This window comes from Mustela erminea, chromosome 18 (assembly GCF_009829155.1).
Source record: "Mustela erminea isolate mMusErm1 chromosome 18, mMusErm1.Pri, whole genome shotgun sequence".
NCBI lineage: Eukaryota > Metazoa > Chordata > Mammalia > Carnivora > Mustelidae > Mustela > Mustela erminea.
In genome coordinates, this window is record NC_045631.1 from 18,878,752 (window position 1) to 18,905,886 (window position 27,135).

Sequence of the window (27,135 nt, forward strand, 5' to 3'; positions counted from 1 at the left end):
AGGAGCTGGGAAATAAGGTTTCCCTAACTATGGCCACCTCCCCACTCCCCACCATGGCAGCAAGTAGGGCTCTATCAGCTCCTAAAACTACCGCTAAGGCCAGGTATGGGGAAGGGGTGCCTAACTTGCTGTTGTAAACGCCGACTTCAAACAAAACCTGAATGGCCTCTGCTGGTGTCCTGGGTTGGAAGTGTCTGTGTGGCTGACGCACAAGTTCAATCCCAGACTCTACCAAAATAATTTAATTAGAAACACAGGCAAGGAAGGCGGAAAGGGCCCCTTTCCTCACCGGAAGAGCAGAACACACCGCAGGGACGAGCCCCTTTGCAGTGCTGAGGCGGGTCTGCTCCATCTGGCCACCAGGGGGCGACCCTGTGCAGGGTCCACGTGGCAGAGGTCGCGGCCTCCCGGGTGACAAAGCAAACCTGCCACGGTGGCAGGTCAGTCGGAGCTGTCCCCATCTGGGCCGCTGTCCGGTGTGGGTGGGAGCAGGGGTCTCCGGCGGGAGCGCTTGACCCGGCGCGGGGGCATGAGCAGCCTCCTCTTGAGCACAGCTACGGGTAGGGAGGGGACCGGTCAGAGCACCGCAGCAGGGCCAGGGGGGACCTGGGCAGGCAAGGAGGGCGAGTGCTCACCGGCTACCGTGTCCTGGCTGTCTGCCGTGGGCTCCCAGTAGATGCTATCCCCGCGTCGGAAGTTTCGATGCAACCGAGTGCAGAGCGTGGCCAGAGTGAGCAGCACCAACAGGAATGTCAGGGCCATGGCAGCCCAAGCGGCCTCCTCCGTGCGCGGGGTGGGGCCCCGGGCCACCCGTGGAGGCACCGCTGCCTGAGGGGCTGGGGAAGCCTCCCCTGGACACGTGCAGCTCCCTGAGCTGCTCTGCCCTTTGGGCACTGGAGCCTCTAGCCCAGAGCTGGCATTGCGTCCAAGCCCCTCAGACAGCACCGGGGGAGTGGGCACAGATGGCGCCTCACCCCCGGCAGCCCGTGCAGCCAACATTGGCTGCTGGGGCCCCTGGCTCTGCGGGGAAGCAGAGGAGAACCTTGGGCCTGAGGGGGTGGGCCGGAGACCAAGGGCAGCCCGCAGCCCCCGCCTCTTGGCACCACCAGGAGACAGGTGTCTGGGCCCTCCAGTTGCCTCCTCTGCACCAGGGGGCTGCCAGCTCCACAGAGTAAAGGCCAAAGCTGGAGCCTGGGGACAGAGATAGCAGTCACCTTTTACTCTGCCCAGGTAACCCAAGGACCCCACCACCAACCAAGCCCAGCACCCCTCACCTGCACACACCCTCTCCAGCACAGCCTCCCTCTACCTGGCCTTGGCACCAAGGACCCAGAAAGCCCATCAGAGTAGAGCCATGCCTTCTTCCTCTGCCTCCGCCGCCACCTCCTCTTCAGCAAGTGGGCAGCCCGGGCCGGCTCTATCCACGCCATCTCCAGCACCACACCCCATGCTGCCAACACCAGGGGCTAGGAAAGCACAGCTTGGATGAAGGTGAGGAGCAAGCAGGAGGAAGTCTCTGCATTTTCCTTCCCCTGCACATGGGGCTACCACCTCTGCTAGAGCCAGACAACCACCTTTCATAACCACTTACCCGCTCCTGAGTAAGGCTAGGGTCAGCGGCCAGTGAGGGCTGGACCACACAAACGTGGGCCAGGAGGGCAAGCTGGAGCTTCAGCCAAGGGTGTGCGCAGGGGTGGTAGAAGAAGCGGACATCCTCGGCCTAGAGAAAAAAGCACAGAGACACCACTCCAGGCCCAGGGCACTCTGAGATTCCCAAGGTCTCCCATCGTGGGGGCCAGCTTAAAGGGATCCTGGGGGTGGCCAGATGACCCACATGCAGGGTTCAGGAAAGGACAAAGAGCCCTGGGTGCTGGCAAGCATTCCCTCCGGCCTCTCACCCCTCCTCCCCATCAGGTGCCACCCCTCGAAGCTCACAGCTTTGCTGACAGCAAGCCTGGTTAATGCTGTCAGGCCCCATCGTTCAGCTGTTATTCCTCTGCGCCTGCAACGATGGCTCCACAGGTCCCCGGTCTAGACTAGAAGCATCCCCCACATGGAGACCAGGTCTCCTATTTATTGATTCTATCCTATTTAATCTTTCCCCCACACATCCAAATGCAGGGCACTCAGGCAACAGGTGCACGATCCCACAACAGAAACACTTCAACTACTATTAATTATTCTTTGAGCTGGCCTGACGCTCAGCACTGTGCCAGATGTTATAGGAGATGCCAAAAGACAACTCCTGGACTCTGCGGGGAACATAAAGGAAACTCAGGGCAACAGAACCAGTGCAAATGAAAGAGCAAACTAATAAAACTCAGAGTAGTGGCTCACTTATAAGAGCTAAGTTGTATGCATTACGTGAATTTGGAGAAGGTGAATAAGAGCTGGCGTGATCGGGCATGTTCTCGAGAAAGCTGACTGTTGCACTGGGCTTTGGAGGTGGATGGGATGGATGGCAGGAGGGCTGGGCACTACCCACTTCAGCTTCAGGTGAGGAGAGGCTGGTGTGGAGAATAAGCAGCAGCAAAGGTAGAGCAGTGGGAATGAGGCTGGAACTCAAGTGTGAGCAAACCAACACAAATGGAGAGGGAACCAAAGATCTGGGGATGTCAGATGAGGCTTATTTAGGCAGGGCCCGAAAAGCTGGGGGTGGCAACTGGTGAGAGGCGTCAGAAAAAAAAAGCCATTGAAGTTTCTGAACAGAGGAATGATTTAATGAAAGGATGTATGAGGGAAGGAATCAGGTAGGTGGCATGAGGTTTCTTGGCCTGGAGCTCTTACAAGGTTCAAAAAAAGAGATGTGGGGCACCTGAGTGGCTCAGTCATTAAGTGTCTGCCTTTGGCTCAGGTCATGATCCCAGGATTCTGGGATCAAGCCCCATTATCAGGCTTCTTGCTTGGTGGAAGGCCTGCTTCTGTCTCTCCCACTCCCCCTCTTTGTGTTCCCTCTCGCTGTCAACTAAATCTTAAAAAAAAAAAAAAAAAAGATGTTTCAAAAGGAAAAACCAAAGGGTCAGGGAAGCTATCTGACCACTGTCAACGAAAACAGAGGTGGCCATGCAAGGTGAACCCAGGTTTTGGTGCCTGGTAACCCCGGGGAACACACTATCTCATACAGCTTCCTACTGCCCCCAAGTACCATCACACACAATTTCATTTTAGGCCTCGAGAGTAGGGACATTACTCACATTCCCTCTTAAGAAAACTGGGTCCCAAAGGCACCTGAGTGGCTCAGTGGGTTAAGCCTCTGCCTTCTGCTCAGGTCATGACCTCAAGAGTCCTGGGATCAAGCCCCCCCTGGGGGGGGGGCTCCGCTCAGTGGGGAGCCTGCTTCTCCCTCCTCTGCCTGCCTCTCTCTGCCTACTTATAATCTCTGTCAAATAAAATCTTTAAAAAGAAAGAAAGAAAACGGGCCCAGAGAAGTCAGGAGAGTTCCCACAGTCCCACAGAAGAGTGGGGGCATGGGTCGTTTCTTTTTGGTCAGAGTTCCCCTTGCAGCCTCCTGCCGCGGGGCAGACAGCTAGCTAGCTACTCTACAGCATTCCTGACACAGCACTGGCAGGGCAGGGGCCCACGGTTCCCTGTTCAGGGACTGAGAACACGGTCTCGGTGGGGAATGGAGCTGGAAAGCCTAAAACGCGGAGCAAGCCTGCAAGGAGCTCACGGTCTCCCACCAAGGAGGGCTCCCGCCTGTACATACCTGCCATCGGCTCCTCCGCGCGTAAGTCACTCTCGGTGACACCTGTGCACGGGGGGGTGGGGAGGACTTAGAGCAGCTGGAGGACTCCGTGCGGGGGAGGGAAAGGGTCAGCAGGCCCCATACGGTCGGCTGGGAGGGAGACATTGGCAACTGACGGCCAGAGGAACCGGCAGAGGTCCTCAGAGGATGACTGTGGAGGGCGCAGCCGGGCCAGAGCGGGGCCGGGATGCTCCTCCACACCCCTCTCTCCCACCCCACCACCAGGCTCCTACCTGTGGCGGCAGAGGCCACAGGCCCTCGGGACAACGGGCTCCCACTTCCTCCTCCGGCTCGGCCACCACCTGTGGGTCCAAGACCCAGAAGAGCTGGGGCACTGGGCTTGGCGTGGGCCCTGCCCTCCCCTCCCAGGCCCAGCCCGCCGGGGGTGGAGGGGGTTACTCCTAGTCCCCTCCACGCGCCCCTCCTTCCAGGACGAACTTTCGGCAAAGCGCTTTGAGATCTCAGGCCGAAGCCTGCTCGGGAGCGCGTCGCCTTACCTCACTAGGACCTAGGAGCCCCGCAAGGGTTGCCAGGAGAAGCAGCTGGGGGGAAGGCGGAGGAGGCGCCATCCCGGTCCGTCCGGGGAGCTGGCGGCCGCCCGGCAAGCCAGGGAGCGCGCGCCCCTGCGTCGCCCCCCGTACCGCCCCTATGCCCACGTAGAACCCGGGCGCGCGCGCTCGTCGTCCCGCCCCAACCCCCACCCCCACCCCCACCCCCAGGCCGCGCGCCCCGACGCTCCAGGCTCGCGCCCCCAGCCCGAGCCTCGCCCCGCCCCCGCAGCTGCGAGCTACTCTCGCCCCGCCTCTGCCCCGCCAAGGCCCGCCCACAACCGCGGACTTGGCGCGCACGCGCCCTAAACTCGAAGCCGGAAAAGTTTCGTGTAGGATCCCGGGCCTGAGTGGACGGTGCTGCCAGACCCGCGGGGAATCCCTCCTTCGCCCGCGCTTTCGTCCCATCGCGTCTCCGCGGCCTGCAGCCTGGGTGGGATCATGGAGCGGGGCGAAGGGCGGGAAATGGGATCCCAGTGAAGCGAGTGGCTCCGGAGGTACGCTCCTCCGGCAAACCCGCTTCAGACACGTCAGTATGACCTGCAACTAGAAGAGGGGCAGAATCAAGAAATCCGAGCTGCGAGAGGAAGAGAGTCCCCGCTCTAGAGCTTCACCTTCAGTCCATCCCACCCGTACCCTCGCAAAGAGGGCCCGAACCTAGCCAGAGGAGCTTCGGAGGGTCTCGGGCCTCTACCCTCCCCAGGCCCAGAAGTCCCAAGAAGCCGCAGCCGGGCCTGGGGCCGCTTTGCTCCCCGACGCCCGCCTCCGCTCTTGTCGTTTGTTCAGCGTTGGCCGGCGTGCGCTTAGGAAGACATTTGTCACCGTGAGGTGGAAGATGCGGGGGGGAGGGAAGCGCCGGCTCGGCTACCCTCTTCCCAGAACCCTACACCTTGGCCTGGCTGAGGATTGAGGAAAAACGGGAACTTGGGTGGAGGGTGAAGGTTGAGATGCCCAGCCTCAAACTTAGAGCGAAAACGGGTTATTTCGAAATAAAGAAAGAACGTGACTTACAAGAGGGTTATTTACCCATCCCTCCCTCGTTCCCCTATAATTGCCAGCTACTGAAATGATGAAGGGACTGCAACCCACCCCCTGCCACGGCCCCATCGCAGACTGACAGGCATCCCCGAGCAGGACGTCTGAATGCCTCTTTTCCCCCAGCTTGGGGCTGCTGCTTTGGGGAAGCCCTGCTCAGGGAGCGGTGTTGAGGATTTCCATTAGCTGCAGCCAGGCTCCTGGGAGCCCCCATGCTCCCGGGGTGGGAGGCGGGTTCCGGACGGCGCGCTAATGCAGCGCCGGCAGCAAAATCCGCTGTCGGACGGGACGCCGGCCCAACCCCCGCTGGCCCGGAGCCGGACCCCCCGCCCGGCGGGGCTCTAGTGTAGTTGAGGGCGCCCGCAGGGCCGAGACAAACACCGAGGTCAGAGAGCACGTCCGAGCCTGCGAAGGGAGGAGCGGCTAGTTGCTCCGGCTGCAGCTGCAGCGGCCCTGCGGGAGCCAGAGAGCCCGCGCCCGGTGCTGGGGTTTATTCACTTCTTCCTTTTGCTACTTCTCAGCTGCGGCCCCTGAGGGCACAGCGACTCATCGTCTCCCGCCGCAGCTACACACCAAGCGGGGCCGACGGGAGGGGTCGGGGGGGGGTTGCTCTGATGCTTATCCCGTGCCCCGATCCTTGATCTCCGAGTGTCCCCACTCTCTGCCGCCAACACCCCACTCCTCGGCTCGCTGCCCTCCCCACTCCCTTCCGGCTCGCCGGCGCGTCCCCGCTCCCTTTTTGTGGCCTAGGCTCCTTTCACCTTCTGCTCCAGCTTGTCGCAATCGCTGTACAAAGGGCCTGGGGCGGGATTGGGGGCGGGCGAGGGGAGCCGGGCCCGAACTGGCTGCCTCTGCGGGGCCACGGCCAATCCGGAGCGCCCACCGCCCACCCCCACCCCCGCGCAGGAGAGCCCTGGGCAGCCGCCCGCGGCCGGGCGGAGTCGCCCGCAGAGTGGGGAGCTCGCCGAGGGGACGGCCCCGCCGCCTGCCACCCTGCTATCTCGCCATGCCGCCGTGGGACGCCGCCCTCGCCCTGCTGGTGGCCGCGCTCGCCCTGCTTGGCCTGCTGGCCCCGCGGCTGCGGCGCGCCGTCGGAGCGAGGACTGTGCCGGCGGCCCGCGGCCAGGACCACGAGGAGGAGACAGACGGCGGAGGAGCCGCAGACCGGTTCAGCGACGGGCGGGAGCCACTGCCCGGCGGGTGCAGGCTCATCTGTAAACCGTCGGCGCTGGCTCAGTGCCTGCTGAGCGCCTTGCGACGCTCGGCCGCGCTGGAGCCGCGCCCGCGCTCCTGGCTCTGCGGCCCCCACCTGCAGACCCTCTGCCACTTCGTGCTGCCCGTGGGGCCGGGGCCTGAGCTGGCCCGGGAGTACCTGCAGTTAGTGGACGACGGGCTGGTGGCCCTGGACTGGGTCGTGGGACCTTGTCCCCGGGGCCGGCGGGTCACCAACGCGGGAGGCCATCCCGCGGTGCTGCTGGTAATCCCCAATGCGTGGGGGCGCCTCACTCGCAACGTGCTCGGCCTCTGCCTGCTCGCCCTGGAGCGCGGCTACTACCCGGTCATCTTCCACCGTCGCGGCCACCACGGCTGCCCGCTGGTCAGCCCCCGGCTGCAGCCTTTCGGGGACCCGTCCGACCTCAAGGAGGCTGTCACTTACATCCGCTTCCGACACCCGGCGGCCCCTCTGTTCGCGGTGAGCGAGGGCTCGGGCTCCGCGCTCCTGCTGTCCTACCTGGGCGAGTGCGGCTCGTCCAGCTATGTGACTGGCGCCGCCTGCATCTCGCCGGTGCTGCGCTGCCGCGAGTGGTTTGAGGCCGGCCTGCCCTGGCCCTACGAGCGGGGCTTCCTGCTCCTCCAGAAGATGGCCCTCAGCAGGTGGGTGACGGAGGCCGCAGACCGGCAAGGAAGTGGGGGGCGTAGGGGTCTTGGGCTGACGAAGGAACAGCCCTGCATGGTAGCGAATCACATAGGTTTAGGGCAATTTGGGCAGGGCTCTCCGCACACGCTTTCCGAAGCTATCCAAACCCACTAGACAGAACTAGGGAAACAGGTTTAAAGGCCATGGGCAGACTCAGCATCATTATGGTAGAACAGGGACACCTGCCCTGGGGCCCCATGGCCTCGTGTTAGCCCCAGGGTGTCCTAGCAACTGAGCACCTACCTGCCCCACCTTTAAGCAGAGGCAGCGGCAGACGTTTACCACTTAACCCACGGCTTGTCGAATCAGCAAAGAGGGTTCTGGAAGCAATTAGGACTGTCTGCCCAGAATGTTTCCTTATTAGTGTCTGCACCTAGAGGTGACAGGAATCAGAAATTTTGTGGTATGTGATTTATTAACATTCTCTAGATTTGCATATTCCTCGATATGGATCCCAAAATGTAAAGAATATGTCAACATACTTTTAAAAAATCTCCAAAAGGAGAGCAGTCCACCTCTAGGGTGACAGGTGAGGCTTTGGCACTGAAGAGGCCGAGCGACATTCCCACAGCGAATGACCAGGCCTCAGCTTGCACTGCTGCCTTCCTAGGAGGTGGCAAAATGGGGTCAAAGACATTCAAGCAGAAAGTGTGGTGTTGCAGAAAGACCTGGCGTGTGCAGGCAGACTCACTTCAGTTCAAATCCTAACACTGGGTAGGTGCTCAAAAAGTGATGGCAATGGTAATTTCTCTTCCTCTCCTTGCCCTGTTTTGTTCTGAGAAGGCCAAACCCTGAGCTCAACAGTTGCCCCAGGAGCTGTCATGGCGGCCCAGAACTTCTGGGCCTCTGAGGCAAGGTGTTCTCCTTTGGCTTGATTACCAGTTTCCATTCCCAAATAACAACCACCCTCCCCCAACCCCCACCCAGTGCTGACTCAGGGCACCTGCTGAAGGATAAGGGGAGGGAAACAGAGAGGAAGGAAATCTGGGCCTTTAGGGTCTGCCCTGCCTATGGAAGTTCGGGATGGAAAACTCAGGGCAAGCCTCTTTGGATGTCTGCTGGAGACACACATCCAGATTCAACTGGCTAAGTCTGGACTGATACGCCCAAAGCACTGAGCTGCCCATCCCGGCCTCCGCGTCAGGGTGCCAGGCTCTCTCCCCGGAGGTGGAAACAGCAGAAATGCCCCTCTTCCCCAGAGCGGTGGCTCTCAGGCTCCCATGTGGGAACTTACCCTGTAAAGTAATTATACTCCTGGCCGCTTCCTCAGCCCTTTCTAGGAATACCTGTACCACTGCTCAAGGTTTGCCTTTATCTGGACAGCATGTTAGCTTGTAAAAAATAGACTGATATAACCTGAAGAAAGATGTTAACCGTCGGGGGCGGGGGTGTCACCTGCTGGTTTGGATAGTTTGAGCCAGGGGGTTCTAGCAGGGCTTCAGGAGATGACGGTTCAGGGCAGGTTGCCTACAGAGGGTCAGGAGTTGAGGTCAGGAGCAGAGCTGTCACAGTGGATCAGCTGCTGTGAAGTCACTTGCTGCCCCCAGGGTGAGGCAGGCAGGCCATGAATGCAGGCCTGGTAGGAACTGTGACACAGCACGAGGGAAGAAATGCCCTAAGTGTCCGCCCATGTTGCCAGACCTTTCCATTTCCTTAGAGAACCCAAATATCTGCACTTGATGTGACACCTCCAGGTTTTCAATGATGACAGTGGGGCACCGGGCCTGCTCAGTCTGAAGAGCATGTGACTCTTGATCTCAGGGTTGTGAGTTCAAGCCCTGCACTGGGCACAGAGTTCACTTAATAAAATCTTTAAATGATGACAGTGAAACGGAAGTTTAAAGAAGTTTAAAAAAGTGTCATACGGCCAAAGGATGCCTCTGGGGCCAGAATCTGGCCTGTGGCCTGTGCCTCTGGCATACCTGTTGTCGGTTCATTTCCTCATGCTTCCCTCTCTTTCCTACCCTCCCTGCCCCTCGGCGTGCTGCCAGGTATGCCTCGGCCCTGCAGGACGCCGTGGACACCCACAGGCTGTTCAGGAGCCGCTCCCTTCGGGAGTTTGAGGAGACCCTGTTCTGCCACACCAAGAGTTTCCCCATCAGCTGGGACACCTACTGGGACCACAACGATCCCCTCCGGGATGTGGACGAGGCCGCGGTGCCTGTGTTGTGTATTTCCAGTGCCGACGACCCTGTGTGCGGGCCCCCGGACCACTTTCTGCCCGCGGAACTCTTTCACAGCAACCCCTACTTTTTCCTCCTGCTCAGTCACCAGGGAGGCCACTGCGGCTTCCTGCGCCAGGAGCCCTTGCCAGCCTGGAGCCACGAGGTCACCTTGGAGTACTTCCGGGCCTTGACTGAGTTCTTCAGAACGGAAGAGAGGATGAAAGGGCTGAGCAGGCACCGGGCTTCGTTCCTGGGGGGCCGGCGTCGCTGGGGGACCCTGCAGAAGAGAGAGGCCTCTCCCTCTTCCAATCTGGAGGAGATCTTTAGCTGGAAGCGATCATACACGAGGTGAGGGCCTGCCTGAGAACAGAGCTGGGCGTGCAGAGTCCTGAACCAGCTGTGAGGACAGAAGCGGGGGCTGCACTCCGGGACCTTTGTGGCTGATTCGGCCCCTGTCTTAGACTGGTCTGTGGAAGAAGGAACTTCCAGCAAGCTGGTGCTGAATTTACCCTGAGAACACTCCTGCCCCTGGCTTTGCTCAACACATTCCAGCTCTTCCTGGTCTGCAGCTGGGCTGTCACTGTCATGCTGTCCTGCCACTGACCTCATAAGCCAAAGAGGAGCCCTTCTGAGTCTATGGACTCTTGAGAAAATGCTCTGTGACTAGCAAGGGCTCTAGAAAGGATGGGTGTATGTGCGTCATTGGAAAGCTCTGTCTCACATAAATCATCAGCTCTCTGACCCTGATTCTTGAGCCGGAGCCACTCAGTGTCGTGAGGACAGGATGTTTGTGTCTCAGTCCCACTTCCCTCCTTTGGTTCTGTGGCTGTGGCTCTCCGCTGACTTCAGAGCCGTAGGGCTGCGTCAGTCTTGCGTGAGTGTGGGAAAGGCGGCCGAGGCAGCAAGTGCTGTGCTGAGACTGGGCTGGTGAGGACGACAAGGTACAGAGAGCATGTGTCTGTCATCTGGAAGGCTGAGGTCCCGTCTTCCAGACGAGTCCTGCAGGTCTCTGCTGGGCTGATCTGGGCCTTCAGGCTAGGACTTCAAGCCTAGGGAGATCTTCGGGATGATTTTAGGAAGAGGGAGTCCTCGAACACAGGGCCTGCCAGCCTCTCAGGCACACTGGCTGCTCCTCCAGGACCATTCCTGGGGATTACTCCAGAAAGTCCCAGCCAAAGGTGTTTTTCTCCTGCGATGCGGGCTTCTTCTAGGTGGTGAAGAGTATAAACCTGCTATCTGTGGTGTTTTCTGGTTCGTTGCCTTCTTCTCTGACACTACTACCAGCCTCTTCCCTTCCAGGGCCTGGAGAGACATCTGGGACCAGAGAAAACAAAAGTTCCAAGAGGTTGGCTAGCGCTTACTCAGTGATTTACGAATATTTCACATTACCACGCTTTTTCTGCTCCATTTATTCGAAAGGCCATCCGTGTCGATGTAGAAAAAGCTTCTTCCTGGAGCTGGCCACTCACTGGTGGGTTTTATGGTGTTTGGTTTTATGAGGAATAATCCTGAAGATCAGAGTAAAGCAAAACATGCTACAGATTGATCCCCACATCCTGGTTTAAATTAGGCCATTAACAATGTCATAGGACATCTAGTTGTATGTGTGGCTATGAACTTTGCCCCGAAGTTTTATTTTAATTTGTTATCAAGAAAGAAGACACCTGTTTTGACAGGAAGCCCCCTGCTGGCCTCAAGACAGCAAACCAGTTTTAAAGAGGAGAGAGGTTTATCAAAAGCTGCGTCCTATGGCTCAGTATGAGGAATTCCAGGGACCATAATTTCAGATTTGGATCATCTTAGTCCGGCTGTGTTCTAGATCAAATTGGAAGAAACTCCGAACTATCCTAAAATCTCACCTGAGATGCAGAGGACACTCAATGATATCTGAGGCACATTATCCTGCCATGAAAAAAATCACTTCCCTCCTTCGTTTCTTGCTCCCCTCCTCCACGTTCCCCATCTGGTAGTCTTTCACCCTTTCTGAGCAGAAGTAACGAGGAACTGAAATCTAAAGCCATTCTGCTGCTCGTTTACAGCCCGTGGAGAGGGCTTGCTGAGGAAGAATTCCTTACATATCTGGCCACCCCCCCCCCCCCCCCCCCCCCCCCCCCCCCCCCCCCCCCCCCCGCCCAGCATTTGGTACAGTAAGGATTTCAGTTAATTAGGATATGCTGCAGCTGCCCTGCCCCCCATGCAGGACCCCAGGATCATTCAGAACTGACTGCAAAATGGAGAGCAGCCCAGTAGGTTTTAACCTGTTGGGGCTTATGGGGCCCCAAGGGCTGAGCTCTGGATTGTTCCTCTAGGCCAGATACCATGGGACTCTGGTTTCTTAAGGTAATAGCTTTTGGAGAAATTGTGGTTGGTTTTCTTTTCCTTTTTATAAGAAAGCAAGCCTGCAGGGGTGGGGCGTGGTTATGTACACGTAACATTTTTCTTTCAGTGACAGCCCCAACTTCATTCATTGCCTTGGACCCACAGCCCTAGTACCTAGACCCTAAGGTACTTCTCCTCTGTGTCCCCTGTGCCCCCTGTGCTTATAACCTGTCTCAGGAAGCCACTTCTTTCTCATCTTTCCATTATTACTTTTTCAGCAAAATTTGCCAAGAATGTGCAGTTCCTGTTCAAGTAGGTTTGGGTGACCCTGACTTTAAGTCTAACTGAAGGAGTCGCCCGTATTCATAGCTGATCAGACAAAACCAGTGGGAAGAACCCCAGGCACACTATCCTGAGACAATATGTGACCTTTGAACAAAATCCCAAGTTATGCGTTTGAGGAAACAAGAAGCAAACAACAAAATAAAACTAAGACCACCCAAAGAAGAACCACTGAGTTGGTTTTCCAGGTCTCTTAAGAGCCCTGAGAGATCCTCACAGGCCTCATTCACTTGCTTGCCTTCCTTTAGGTCTCTTCAGTATTTCTAACCACCTTCAAGTCTTTTTTTTTTTTTAAGATTTTATTCATTTATTTGACAGACAGAGATCACAAGTAGGCAGAGAGGCAGATGGGGGAGGGGAGGAAGCAGGCTCCCTGCCCAGCAGAGAGCTGGATGCGGGGCTCGATCCCAGGACCTGAGCCGAAGGCAGAGGCTTTAACCCACTGAGCCACCCAGGTGCCCCAAACCACCTTCAATTCTTAAGAGATAAAAGCAGCAGCAGCCCCCAAAACACAATGGCTTGGAGGAGGTATGATGGAGTCCTCTGTCTCCCCCACTGGATCAGAATGCAGGAAGCAAGGACTGCCTCTGAAGGCTTCTGATCTCTAAGACCTAACACTGTGCTTGCTATAACTTCATTCTCCTAAGAGAGTTAGTATTTTATGTTCTATATACATAGGTTTCTAGGGTGGCTTGGCCAGAGACGACAGTATGCAGAACGAAGCCCCAAATCCTCACTTTGAGGAGATACCATCTCTGTTTCGAGTGAAGGTATCCTTCCTACGACTTGAGTACTGTTAAAAAAAAAAAAAAAAAAGGCCTCGACACAGGAAGTATCAGTTTGGCTTTATAGTTAACCTCAAAATTACCCCAGAGTCAGAAGCTCCTCTCTACTTATCTTCCAGCCAGACCGCAGATGTTCTGTCAGTCAACCATCCCTGGTAATGCCCAGGTATCTTCCTTTAGAAATGAAGTTTAGCATGAATTCCTCTCCCTGCTTAAATAAGCAGAGACAATTGGCCACTTGGGTAGAATTTGGTAACAATGCCAATGAGTATTTGTGATTCTTTCACAACCCACGAAGGATGGCATCAGAAATCTTCCCTAGTTCTCATCACTGGCAGAGACAAGATTGAGAAGTTATACACAGAGAGTGCCTGGAGACGGAGTGAAGACCTCAGGAAGCAGGAATTCCCACGTCACTGGTAGGACACGCAAGCCTAACTGCTTAACCGCTGTTTGGCACACATTACGGTGTGGACGTATGCCAGGAAATAGGGTGTCCTAAATGAGTTTTCTTTTCTTTTTTTTTTTCATGTAAGCTCTATGCCAAGAGTCACATACTCTCCAGAGCCAGCCAGGCACCCCAAGGGTGGCCTAGATTAGGTAGAAGTTCTCTTCTCATTTGGGGTGAACCAAAATAATGCAGATGAGCTTGGTGTATTATAAAGACTTTTGGTTGGCTTGAGGATCAAGATCACAGACCTGATCCAGATTCTGGGAGTTGGGAAATGACATAAGATTTTAATGAAAATTGGGGCACCTGGGTGGCTCGGTGGGTTAAAGCCTCTGTCTTCAGCTCCAGTCATATCCCAGGGTCCAGGGATGGAGCTCCACATGGGGCTCTCTGCCCGGCGGGGAGCCTGCTTTCCTCCTCTCTCTCTGCCTGCCTTTCTGCCTACTTGTGATCTCTCTCTGTCAAATAAATAAAATCTTAAAAAAAAAAAAAAGATTTTAATGAAAACAACCTTGCTAAAGTGACCAGAGGATGTTTTAAAATGTCCAGGAAGAACTAAGAGTTTTAAGGAAAACTCTTAAAAGACACTATCAAAAATAAATGTCTCTAGCCCCTCCACCTCCAGCCTTCTTGTGTAATGAGGTAATACCCTAGTACTTACCACTAGTGTGGTTGAAAAAAACTTCTCTCCCAACTTGTTTGCTTCTGAATAATAAATCAAATTGCAGTCTCCCTGCAACAATGGAATGTCATTATTTTTTGAATCTCCAGAAAACAAAGGCACTGTTTGTCTTCTGAAGTCCTCTGTGTACTGAGCTATACATGCTTACCTGCCTGCAGAGTGAACAGAGCCTCCCTGAACATTCTCTATTCACCGGCCGTTGCTTCACTTCTGTACATCTAGCTTTGTGTCTCCCCACGCTAACCAGTGGCAGCTCTGTTTAATCAACAACCAGGCCTCCTGTTCTGGGCTAATAATTTCCCAGCAAGCTCAAAATTCCCTGATCATCAGTGGTACCCACATAGAGATATTTTCCACTGAGCAATTAGTAATTTGGGCATTGAATACAGAGTACTGAAGTAGCTTGGAGATGTGGTAGATTCCAGTTTCTACTTTATCTGTGACCTGTGTGTCTTTGGGAAAGTTATTTTACAAGTTGTTCCATATGAAAAGACTGAGACTATAAATAGGCCCTAATTTTTAAAGGATTATTTATTTATTTATTTGACAGAGAGAGAGAGAGAGATCACAAGTAGGCAGAGAGGCAGGCAGGGAGAGGGAGAAGCAGGCTCCCTGCTGAGCAGAGAGCCCGATGTGGGGCTCGATCCCAGGACCCTGAGATCTTGACCTTAGCTGAAGGCAGCGGCTTAACCCACTGAGCCACCCAGGTGCCCCAGACCCTAATTTAAAAAAAAAGAAAAAGAAAAAAGATTATTTTAGAGAGTGAAGAATGTGGGGGTGGTGGTGGAGGGGATATAGAGGAAGGAGAGAGACTCCCCACTGAGTGGGGAGCCCAACATGGGGCTCAATCTCAGGACCAGGAGATCATGACCCGAGCTGCAATTAAGAGGAAGTTTAACCGAATGAGTCACCCAGGCGTCCCAACAGGCCTTAATTTAGGGTATCTGTTACGATATAATGAAATAGTAAAAGTAGGTGAGATCCCATTCTTTAAGTCTACTTACTTTATCAACTGGAACTCAAAAGATAAGGTGGCATCTGCTTTCATATCAAAATGTATTCTCCAATTCTTGTAGGCCAAGAAGTTCCAGTCATTCCACTGCAAATTTGGGAAGGGCCTACATAAGCTGGGTCCTGGTTGTCCAGTTGAGGGCAGACTCACCCCACCCCCTTCTCAAACACGTGTACACATACACATACTCAATAACCTTGTTGTAGCTAACAGGGTTCACACTGGTTCATCTGTTCTGCTGGCCAAAACCCATTTTCCTAGTTCTTAGAAATGATGGTCAGAGAAGACATGGCTTTCAAATCTCACCATTATTAGTGATGCAGCTAAAGACCAGCTAAAGGCCATACTTTGCCTTCTCCTAATCCCATCACTGGCTGAGATGACAGTAAATAATGCCCATTTTAGACTTCATAATGTAAAGGATGGTAACAAAAGGGGAAAGAATTTGTCTTCTAAGCTGCTCTAGTACTCACCTCTGTGGGGAAGCCATGCACATTAATCTAAAAATGGAAGTTGTTTATTGCATAGTCCCAACGCCCTCTTCAACTCTGACTCCCTCTACTATTAAGAACACATATTTGCAGACATAGTAGCAATTAAAGTCACTCTACAACACATATAGGAAAACACTGCCCTGCAGCTGCTTCTTTGAGATGTAAGTGATAGCATGGGTTTATCACCACTGGGGCTGTGGAGCTGCCAAATGCTGTGGCAAACTTTTATTTATATTCAAATATTTTACAGTCAGGATAGGCTTTGACCCCTAATTTAACTCCAAGCATCTTTGATGCATTTAGACAATGACAAATTAAACATTTGTTTTGGGTTGTTGATAGGGGATACAGGCTTAGAAGTACAAGTTTTACCATACTTTCCTTCCATGATAGTCTTTAGAGCCCAAATGTAGGGACAAAGCAGAAAGAAATCTTGTTTCTTAAACCTTTTTTGAGTTGCTGCAAATTCAAGGTAGGATGTTGGAAAGGCTGGCGATAGGCAATGTGGGATCTAATCTTGGCTCTCCCACCTGGCTGCTTAACCCAAGCAAATTATACTACATAACATGTTAATCTCAAACTAGCTCAGTATCACCACACTAGGAGTTAAAAAGCTATGTTAAAAAATTAAAAGTGCTTTTCCAGAAAATATTCCATTCAATAAAACAGGCAATACTTTTTTTCAAAATGACACTTAAAAACGTTCCCAACTAAAAAAACATTAAACTCCCTCTCCCCAAATCAGCCTTCTTACAAAAATAGTCACTTTAACCGTGTTTTAAGCAATGGGCCTAGATTAGTATTTGTCCCATACAGGGGCAGAAAGTATGATGATTTTCAAATCATCAAAAGGTGAGACCACCTTGTGAAGTTTTTACAAGGTTCAGGAACTGCATACATTCACGTATCCATGCGTGCGGAAGAAGCTGGAGTTCTACAGACTAGAACACTGGTCTTACTGAAGAACTTGCATCAAATCACTAGAACCTAAAGTAGAATCACCTCACACCTCCAACACGACAGGCCACTTCATTTTCTGGGCAGAGTTTGAGGCAATTAGGCTAGAGGGTTCATGTTCACATCAGGGACTCTACTCTTACCTGTACCTTACACATTTCTGTAATAACGCCAACATCCAGCATAGGGCCTGAGACTATCCAACAGTCACTTAATCGAAATATACTTTATTACTGAAATAAAATTACTTAAAAAAGCTGAACAGACACTCTGTGTACTAAAATTACTTTATTACAGTTGATTTTTTTAAACATTTCCTTTGCTATGATACAAAGGATACTTACAAACAAAATATTACATATGACCTTGTTTTCGCTCTTATGTTCTGACAACTTGGTAACAGCTTTAAATGCACAATCTATACAATTAATACAGGTTATATATGAACTATAAGGTATGTTGAACCAGAAGAATACTGACAATATACTGTACAATAAGCCTTACCAGTTAGTGCTGCGGACCATTTCTACCAAAAGGAAAATGCACATCTGTACAGTCACCTTTACCAGCCGGCGCTGACAGTGAGGGAGAGGCTTCTTCCCCATTGCAACCCTTGATAAGCCTCCACTGAGGGCGTCTGTTTGGTCCGAAAATTGAGAGGACTGTGTGTATTTAAAATTAGTCATTGGTAAAGTGGCAGAACATCACTTTCAACATGATAATCTCTCACACCAAAATATCAGTCCTAGTTTTAAAAGACCACAAGTCCTTTGTGTACCACAAAAACCCTACAGGCTCAAGGGCTTTGGGAGATGAGAAGATGAAGGCTGCCAAAAAAGGAGGCAAGAAACCAAGCCAAAATCTAGGTCTTGCAAAATCGTCATTTTTCCCTTCACCAAAGGGAACTAGAAATGTACAAATTCATTGATGAACCTCAATGATAACGTATCAGTTTAGCTGATAACCCTCATTTTATCTGGACCCCTGACTTGTGGGAATAACTGAAAGAGATTGTGAATAATACATACCACTTTTAGAAAAGAACTTCTTGCTTAGTTAAAATATTCCCTTCAGCCACCAAAGCTGGTCCTGGGCTAGTACAGGTGTGCATTCATCTCTCAATGGTCTACTCAGAAATGATAAGGTTACAGCTTTTTTTCTTTTCTTTTTTCTTTTTTAAATAAAAAAAGCAATTGACTGAAGCATTTTTTTTCTTTAGGTAAATAGCAAAAATAAAAATAAAAACCAACCCTGGCATTTGCACAAATAATGCAAATGGAGCGATATGGCCTTTAAGGTAAGGGGTTAGTAGAAAGGAAGAGAGAAGTGAAGAAAATTCAAAGAAAACAATGTATTAACTTTTCTTTTTAAAAATTTCTACAATACATGTGCAAAAAAATCATGCTGGTTGAGGAAAACAAAGGGAAATGAGTATATAAAACTAAAAACATAAATAATATGTTTGGATGACTGGTGAAAGCAGAAACCAACCTGGGTTACAAAAAGGATTATACATTCAAGATGCTCTTAAACCCAGTGGGATAACTTATGTTAAAACTGTGTTAATAGTTAATGTTAAAAATCTCAAGTTTGTTTTTAAATCTTCACAATACAAGCAAAGCTGTTTTAAAATATACACTATACATATTTCTCAAAGTCTCTCCAACCTCATTAATGCGCATTAGGCTATCTTTTTCATATACTAAAACAAGGGGGTTCTGAAAGCTAGATTGCTCAGAGTAACCCATCCATTATTTAAATGTCTTAAGTTTTAAATGGGTTAAAAATTTTAGCAGACTTACATAAATAGGATTTAGCAACACAAGTGTTAATTTAAAAAACTCTAAAGCATTTACAAATTATCTGGTTGGAATTGTCTGGGAAAGTTATGTGCACTATTACTTTAAAATGTTATTTACATCAGACCATTGCTTTTGTAAAAATCTCTAAAAGATAAAAAACAAAACTAAATAAATTTGGAGAATTAACCTATTCTAAACTAGCAGAGAAGGATCATAAAAGGAAAGGTAAAATCAGAACAAAATTGTCTTCTAATAATCCCACATATCCTCTCCACTTGGATTTTGCCCTATGAAACCACCTGCAACTCCTATTAGGCTCATATATCAAGTGTCAAGATAATGTGGTAAAATATATCTTGTCAGATAAATTACTGGCCTCAAGTGGATTTTTTTTTTTTTTTAATTTTTCCACCTTGTATCTCTGGCTTGGATTATTTTAGAACACATATATGTAACTAATTGGTGGGGCACTCTAAGTAGGCACAATTCCCATTTAATGTGGAATAAAAGGTGTAACACATAAAATGTTGGGGAGAAGGGGTGGTGTTTCTCTGATATTATGAAACGCAAGGAAGCACATTTGGAATGGGCACCAAAAAAGAGCTATCTGGCAACACACCAGGGGCAGCCAACATCTTAATAAACTAAACACAGTTGTCTACGACAAAAAGGGGGTTAGAAGGGTTTCAGGACCCCCAACCCCTGTTTGATATGTGCCAAACAGTCACATGGACCAGCCAGAATCTGAAAACATTAAGCAGTTACATCTTTAAATCACATAATTCACTCCATGACCATGTGCAATTTATAATAACAATAATGTTCATGCTGAGGCAATGTATTTGAGGGCTCAGAAGAAGCAAAATGTGCCACTGAGAGAAACCTGTTCCCACACGACTGGTCTTCATGCTTTCAAGTGGCCCTAATACATCTTTGAAGCTAAGCCAAGCCATGCAAAAGCAAAGAATACACACTTTTTGTTAACAGCGGTATCTCATTTCTAAAACTCAACCGACCTCAGGGTTGCCACTGAAACACAGGAGTACTGAATGCACACAAAAGAGGGCTCACGGATTTTTAAAAATGCATTTCCCTCATCTGTGTTTACCAGCCTTTCACACCTTAGGCTACAAGGCATTTCAGAGAAAGGTTTAGTGGGGATAATGACAAAGGAACATATGTAATTCTGGAAATAGGAAAAATGCCTCAGAAACGGGATCAATGTGCCAGCAGTTAGCATAGTTCATTTCCTTTGAAAATTCAGCTACAGAGCCCAATAAACAGTTCCAAGCCATAGTGTTATCACCTGCATAATTTACATAAACATTAAAACTCTTGCACTTTATAGACAAAACACACGTCTGTAAACATGGCCACTGGGGGAGGGAGGCTCCCTACCTCATTCATGATTGAAAACATGTAATCATTATATTAAATAAAATGACTTTGCTTCAAAAGATGTAAAACCTGACCAATGATTAAGCTTCATTTCCCCTGTTTAACAACATTTAAGCATTAATTCTAAAAATGTCCCCTAGGATGGTTTCAGGATTAAATGCTAGGACCACAACTGGCAATGACATCAACTCCTCTCTAGCTGGCACAGACTTAGAAACTTTAGTACAAAAACAAAAAAATACAGAAACTAGGTCAATTTGTTAGCTACATATTTACAGATAATTACATGATTTTTCACTCATAATTGCTAAAAATCTATGAGTGAAAAGGAAACTGTGCAGGCTGAATTACCCGTACTTTGGGGGGAATCCATGGGCATCAAGACACCCTTTTCATTCATTCAGAAGTCTCAACTTTTCTCCACTTTTTCATGGCAAACTACCTACAGATGTCCAGGTTGGTACACCCAGTGGGCATCCTGTTTCAGAGAGGACTAACTTTTTTCTCTATTAAAGAAGAATCTCTCGTATATTTAAAACCAAAAAATAAACCCGAAGCAATCAGAAAGACACATACATACACACAAAAAAATATCTCTGAAACTTCAAAAAGGATTGCTGGGAAACAAGTTAACAGTGATGGTGACATAGTAAGTGGCTCCCCAGTTTTAATTCTCTGCCTTTATTTTCTTTAAAGGATATCTATTTTGGGGTGGATGGGAGGGAAGTGCAAGTTTAAGAAACCCACAACAGGCAGATAAGGTGCATACTAATTTATATTTTCTTACAATCTAAAAGCTATCATTAAGCCAAATGGGTTTTCTTCCCTTGTGTGAGTGAAATTTTGGAAATCTGAATATAAACGAGGGAAAAATTAGTCAACATGACTTTAAGGAGACTACCAGAATTCAGTAGAAAATATAAATGGACATTAATGGAAGAGTTCTCAGCTTCACTTTCTTGCTCTAGACAGTGTTTAAATAAAACTTACTTCCTTACAAATTAATAGTCATTTCCAATGTAGACCTATTGTGGTGATTTCATAAAAGTGCAGACAACATAACCACACACACAGCAAAATAGACTTCAATCAGTAGTCCCTGCATACAAGAGGCAAGTCTGCTAAGTGTACAGCACAGTCTTCATGAGGATGGGAAATTTCCAGTTCTTAACTAGGAGTGAGTGAGTGCCTTATCAAAGGCAATGCTACAACCTGGTTGGGGGCACTATCACGTTAGATAAGGGAAAAACAAAACAGAGAGAATTCATTTCTCTTCAATAATGATCTGTATTTTGGTAAGCAGCTCAAAAATGACAGCCCGAGTTTTGGCTTTGTTCCTTAGAGAAGGTAGTTCTCTAAGAAACAAGAACCTCTTCTTCCATTGTTAATAGATTCACACTTATACGCCTTAAATATATTACTTTCTGACTCAAATACACACTAAACACTTCACATTGTGAGCATGGGACAGAATGCAGGACCATATAAACCTCCCAGGAAAGGCTTGCTGTGTTGGGCCAAATCTGTGCTTAATAGCAGTGGCTCAGAAGGGCTGGAAGGTGCACGAAGAACTTACTATTAGCAAGCAAGAGGAGGCAGATCAAGGGAGAAAGCCCCACACCAATACCGTATCCTTCTCTCCCAGTGGCCATTTCCTGTTGATCTCACAGTTTAGGAGAACCTTAGATGCTTTAGCAGTAATTCCTTTCTTGGCTGTTTCAGTCCTTAGCAAAATTTGTTAAGTATTAGTATCAGCGGAGTAAAAAGGGTAAGAGGATCAATGGCATCGCTCCTAAAAATCACGTTTAGATTGCGCACATGGAGACTGTGACTTCCTGGTTCTTTTCATCATCTTTGCAGAGGAATCACCACCAGTGTTTTGAACTTCCACGGTTCATTTCTCTCTGCATCACTTATCTTTTATTGCGTCACAACACAAACTCACAGAAACACTGACTGGCTCCTTCCCCAGCAATATTTTACTGGATTGTAACTTATGGTTCCACATTTACTTAACTTTCTTACCACCCACACAAGTGCTAAGAAGGGAGTAAAAAAGAAAAGATTGCATCTAATGATCACCTTCTCATAAATATCAACCCAGCATACTCATTCTTAAGAAACACATGCATTCTTGCCTTAACTGAGGACTGAAGTAACAAACAAAATAACAAAACCTTAAGTGCCCTGATGGAAATGTACAGTATGAGTTACATCCACCTATCTACACACACACACAGACACTCATATGTATATACAATATATACATACAAATGATAATAGCTATACCAAAATGTGCATATTTAACACAGTTTTAAAAAGCCAGTAGATCATGGTATAATACAATTTATTTTCACTAGTGAATGGCACACATGGAGAAATGCAAAGGAGGTGTTTCAAGTACAATATTTTTCACAGGTGAAAATAAACAGTATTATTCCAGTGTCCAACACAATGTATTCTATAAAAGTTTAAAATGCCAGACATTTAGTACTTAAAGTAGTAGAAAGTTACTAAAGTCTGCCTTATGGTCTGAAAAAGATACTCATAGAGTTTTCAATTTTTGGATAGAGGGTGAGGAAAAATAGGAGGAAGTGTCAAGGACAGTTTTAGTGTACTCAATGGTCTTGACTTAAGTCTAGGCAGCTGAAAATCATGACTATGCTATAAAGTTCAATTCACCAAAAAATCCTTGGCATTGGGTACCAAGCATATTATACCTGTGGGGGTGGTTCAAACGCAGTACTATTCATCTCTAGGCACAGAAATGACTAAAAAGAATGGCAGCTCTAAATAAAAGTTATATTAACACATTTTCCAGCTAACATTATCTTTATCAATGAAAATACTTTCAAATACTAAAATTTGGGGTTAGAGCAAAGTTTAATAAGAACAGAGAAAGTATGTGCAAAAGGAAGGGAACCCAATTAGCAATAATATATTTCAAAGTATGAGGTTTTGCATTTTTAAAATGCTAACTTTAAAAAAAGGAGAGACAGTGAACACAGAAACATTTTACTGCCAAGTTCTGGATACCAGATATAGCATTGCAACTTTCTGATATGCTGGACAAATTTCCCATACTTTTTATTTTCTTAAATACATATATATCAAGTGAACACCAACACTGGGGAGGAGGTAGTATTAATTTGATCAAATGTTGACGTTTGTACACCGATTCAGAAAGTGCCTGCTTCTTTCTCTAGGATCTCTCAAAACCTTTCCAATTTTTCTGCTACAAGCTTTACTCTTTGATGATTCCTACCATATATGAAATTCCTCAGAAGTTAGATCTTACAAACACACACAAACCAATTAATTGGAATTATTTTTGCAAACTATAAATATTTTAATTAAAATTAACTTAATGGAATAATCCAGTATAGTCATGACCTACATGTAAAACTGGTTGCCACACAAATCAAGATACAAAGCCCTACTGGATAGACATTTGGAGTCAGTATTCAATTACAATTTTACAAGTATATATGAACTCAGTAACTCAATTTGACTAACTCAAGTCCGCAAGTAGACTTTAACATGTATCACTGGTAGTGATTTTAGAGAGTTATGTATACAAAATTGATTTGCTCCCCTAATGCACCCCTCCAGTAGTACAGATGGGCCAGCCTGAATAGTTTTTTTAAAAGGTATCAAATTCCATCACATTTTTGGACATTTAATTAATTTTAAAAACCTATCATTTTCCTCCAAACAGGTACATTTCTCAATTTGTTAGAAATACTGTATATTTTAATGCAAAAAAAGATATTGAGAAAATTAAAAGCCCCTTTCATCAGATAGGACAGGTGCATGTTATGTTCACTTAAAAACTGGTAATCTTGAACATGGCCAAAAGGGCAATGTATCCAAGTACTACCCGAAAGACTGCCTACAACTGAGTGTGAATTCTACTGTTATCTTGGTTTTAAAAAGATTTACGTTAAAATATTAATTTTTCTTCCAGTTACCTTTAAATGAAATGCCAGAAACACCTAGAGGGGATTCATGGAGATTAAGCTGACGCTGACATACATGGGGAAGACTTAAATTTGGCTGACAAAACCAAGATTTCAACAGTGATAGATTACTGTTTGGTCATTAGTCAGGTCTAGGTGAAGAGTACCATTGAGAGGGACTTACAGAATTCTAACTTGGAGCCCTCTGACCACATGAAAAGTAGGACCCAGAGTTAGCAGCAAGGGTTCTTCAAGACAACTGGGGAGGGAGCAGGACAATAACTCGTAAGAAACGCTGATCTCACTGGAAAGGACATTTTTTTCCTTCAAGTCATACTCATAGCTCCTTACCCACCTTCAACTCAATTTCCACACTGGCTGTGGAATACCAAGTAACATCTGACTTTTAGCACTGGGCTGATCCTTCATTGCAAAACACAAAACAAAACAAAATATGCCCCTCTCTGGGAAAAAAGTTAGCTTTTGTTAAGAGATTCCCTGACCACTATAACTTAACTTTTTTTATTTTTTATTTTTTTTCTTTTTTAATTTGCCAAACTTGCTAGTTCCTTTTCAGTAGTACTTTAGCACTGAGGCTAGAGACTTCTGGAAGTGGTGTTTCCTATTGTGTGATGTTAACATGATGCCACATGGTCACTAAGTCTCAAGGAACTAGAAGTTTGTAAAGTATTGCAGCAACAAAAACAGCCAGGAAAAAAAAAAAAAAAAGGACCTGCACATGCAGCAAAATCTACAGTGGTGATGAGGATTAGTCAGCAGCTGGTAAAGTCATTGGCTCAGTGACTCCTGGTTCACTATGGCAACTGCAAATTTAAATAATGGGCTATTCTACTTGTAAACAGGAAATCCCATAAGCCAAAGGGGGGGTAATCAAATTATGTCTTTGTAGTGTGATGAGAATTCCAATGGATGGCAGTTTGCAAATATGGCATCATTCAAATGCCTCTGGCATTTGACCTGTATTGGCTACATGTCTTTGTTTCCATACAAAGTAAAAGTACTGTCTGGGGTCTTGGGAGTTACAGAGCTTAGCTAAGATGAGATATCACAGTATAAGCAACAAAACGTTAGAATATATAGGCTTCATCTCCTCACTCTGCTGCTGAACATACCCACCACATGAACTTTCAAGGGCCTCTCTCACCCTCTGGTCTCCCCTTTGAAGGTTCACAGGTTTGTTGATACAATTCCCACATAACTCAGTGATCTCTTGAACACCTCCATCTCACCATGCCACAAAGAAGGCACAATTGAACGGACAAAACGATAAAACAAAAACTGACAAACCTATGCACCACTCAGAAAAAGAACTAAGTTGTTTTCTACTCTGAAAAAGTCAATGCAACCCTTTAGTGTTCATGGATTTCCACTTTTTTTACTCCAAATGAGGCTGAGAAGTCAGACCAATTTAATAAAGAAAATACACTGATGAGGGGATACAGGTGTGTTTCCATAATCACTTGTTTCAGCATATGCTGCCTGCTGTGAGTGGCTCATGAGAATCTGGGGTATGCAGACAGGCTTTCCATCTTTTCCCAAATTTCTTAGGCTATAGTTGCCCCAAAGTGATGACTCAAGCCACTATGCTGCATTCTATTTTTTCCATGTTCAGTAAATACCCCCAATCTAGCCAATCTTTTTACATACACACATCAATTCCCCTTTTCAAATTTTTTCCAAAAGTTAAAAAACAAAACAAAACCCGGCAGCCAAATACTATGACATCCCAATTAGTAAACACAAACCAGAATGCTTTACAAAATGAAATATACCATATGCACTCAGCTCCCACACTGTAGTACCCAAGTGAGGAGGCTGCTGTGATGATGTCTGTAGGCAGTTTCTTTTGGCAGACAGCTCCAGCGGAATTGCCACTCTCAATTATTAAGTTATGTATAAGACATGTGTGACCCATTGGATATTTGTGAAGTGACACTCGTGCTTCTGCTCATGCCCTGCTCTGTCCGTCCCCCAGAAGCTGTCCGCCTCAGAGCCTGAGGGCTATTGCGGACTCCCATACTGCTACCTCGGGGTACCCCTTGCATTGGCCCTGAAGGGTGACCCCATGGCTGGGGTCCACCTTGCATTGGATGGCCCCAAGCTTGTTGTGGGCCACCCATGGGATGACCCCAGTGAGGTCCTGGACCTCCAGTAGGATTGTGAGACCAACCAGAAGCTCCCGGGTAGCTGTGGCTAAATGCCTCAGGGGAGAGATTGGAAAGGACCATGTTACTAAAACCTAGTCTCATGCTTTCAGAGTCAAAAGCCTCAATTTCTCTGGCTTGACGCTCCAGCAGACTTCGTATTCGTTCTGTGCGTTCATTCTGCAAAGCCAACATCTCTTCTTCAATCTGTTTGGGGTTGGGGGAAAGAAGCAAAAAGAAAGCTGATATATTTTTAAAGATCTATAAACTAAGGAAGCAATAATAACTCAGCTTTGAAGTGAATCAAAAAAAGGTTCACTTTGCTACTTTATGGATGTACATTTAAAAACTGAAGTGGGTAGGGCACGCACCTGGATGGCTCAGTCTGAAAAGCATGCAACTTTTTTTTTTTTTTTTTTAAGAGGGACAGAGAGATAAAGAGAGGGGCAGAGAGAGAATCTTTAGTAGTCTACACCTAGCACATGGTTCAATCTCACAACCCTGAGGTCATGACCTGAGCTGAAATCAAGAGTTCCAGCCCCATATCGGGTACAGAGATTACGTAAAAATAAATAAAAACTTCCTAAAAATTATATTAGAAAACTTAGGAACAGGACATGATTTATTTATATTTTTTAAATGTGCACAATCCGGGGCGCCTGGGTGGCTCACTTGGCTAAATGTCTGCCTTTGGCTCAGGTCGGGATCCTTGGAAGAAGCCCTGAACAGGCTCCTGGCTCAGCAGGGCATCTACCAATCCCTCTGCCCTTCCCCTTTGCTCGAGCTCTCTCTCTCTCAAAAGAAATAAAATCTTTTAAAAAAAAAAAAGGATCAGATCCCGTTCTTTTTAAAAATTAAATCAGACGACTTTATTTTTCATTTGACTGCAGTTGGTTGTTACATTAGTTTCAGGTAAAATTAAGCTCTTTTTTTAAAGTAGGCTCCAAACACAACACGGGGTTCGAATTCATGACCCTGAATTAAGGTCACGTGCTGTACCGACTGCAAAGGCAGGAGTGTCTGGCTGATTGGTACAACATGTGACTCTTGATTCCAGGATCATGAGTTCAAGCCTCATACTGGGTATAAAGCCTACTTTAAAAAAAAAAAAAAAAAAGGCAGCGGTAATAACCTCTGCTGAAATAATAAATCAAGGCAATTATGATCAATGGCGACTAAATCTATTAGGTAAAAAGTTGAATGAAAAGGAAAATGGGGAACTAGCTTTATCAGACATCCCATAATATCACTCTAATAAATATGAGGGGCACCTGGTGGCACAGTTGGTTGAGCATTTGATTCCTGGGTTTTGGCTTAGGCCGTGGTCTCAAGGTTATGAGATCCAGCCCTGTAGTGGG

At 47.9% G+C, this 27,135-nt stretch overlaps 3 protein-coding genes across 13 annotated transcripts in view; 1 reads left to right on the top strand and 2 right to left on the bottom strand.

The window, feature by feature from the left end:
* Positions 1 to 227: 227 nt before the first annotated feature.
* TP53I13 (tumor protein p53 inducible protein 13) lies at positions 228 to 9,436 on the bottom strand. 7 transcript variants are annotated; one of them, XM_032321238.1, is made up of 11 exons: positions 9,362 to 9,436; positions 7,729 to 7,852; positions 7,490 to 7,619; positions 7,061 to 7,275; positions 4,243 to 4,839; positions 3,979 to 4,047; positions 3,707 to 3,748; positions 1,592 to 1,720; positions 1,275 to 1,466; positions 636 to 1,191; positions 228 to 554 (listed from the first exon to the last, which is right to left on the bottom strand). In XM_032321238.1, exons 2-11 carry the CDS (start codon positions 7,807 to 7,809, stop codon positions 442 to 444), a joined length of 2,124 nt encoding a protein of 707 aa, XP_032177129.1. In that variant the 5' UTR covers positions 7,810 to 7,852; positions 9,362 to 9,436; the 3' UTR covers positions 228 to 441. The 7 variants fall into 7 exon arrangements, with proteins under 7 accessions (XP_032177129.1, XP_032177130.1, XP_032177131.1 ...); XM_032321239.1 differs by lacking the exon at positions 9,362 to 9,436 and having other exon boundaries at positions 1,359 to 1,466; positions 7,729 to 7,902; XM_032321240.1 differs by lacking the exons at positions 1,275 to 1,466; positions 9,362 to 9,436 and having other exon boundaries at positions 7,729 to 7,902.
* ABHD15 (abhydrolase domain containing 15) lies at positions 8,692 to 9,781 on the top strand. Its single transcript, XM_032321830.1, has 2 exons — positions 8,692 to 8,735; positions 9,091 to 9,781. Exons 1-2 carry the CDS (start codon positions 8,692 to 8,694, stop codon positions 9,761 to 9,763), a joined length of 717 nt encoding a protein of 238 aa, XP_032177721.1. The 3' UTR covers positions 9,764 to 9,781.
* Positions 9,782 to 10,427: 646 nt separating this feature from the next.
* Positions 10,428 to 27,135, bottom strand: part of TAOK1 (TAO kinase 1) — a 172,101-nt gene continuing 155,393 nt past the window's right edge. For 3 of the 5 annotated variants that reach the window (XM_032321230.1, XM_032321231.1, XM_032321234.1), the window contains one exon: positions 16,723 to 25,984. In XM_032321230.1, coding sequence (XP_032177121.1) covers positions 25,523 to 25,984 — 462 coding nt within the window. In that variant the 3' untranslated portion in view covers positions 16,723 to 25,522. Of the gene's footprint in view, positions 10,726 to 10,889; positions 10,920 to 13,969; positions 14,042 to 16,722; positions 25,985 to 27,135 lie in introns of those variants that run through there. The other 2 variants (XM_032321232.1, XM_032321233.1) reach the window with 2 other exon arrangements.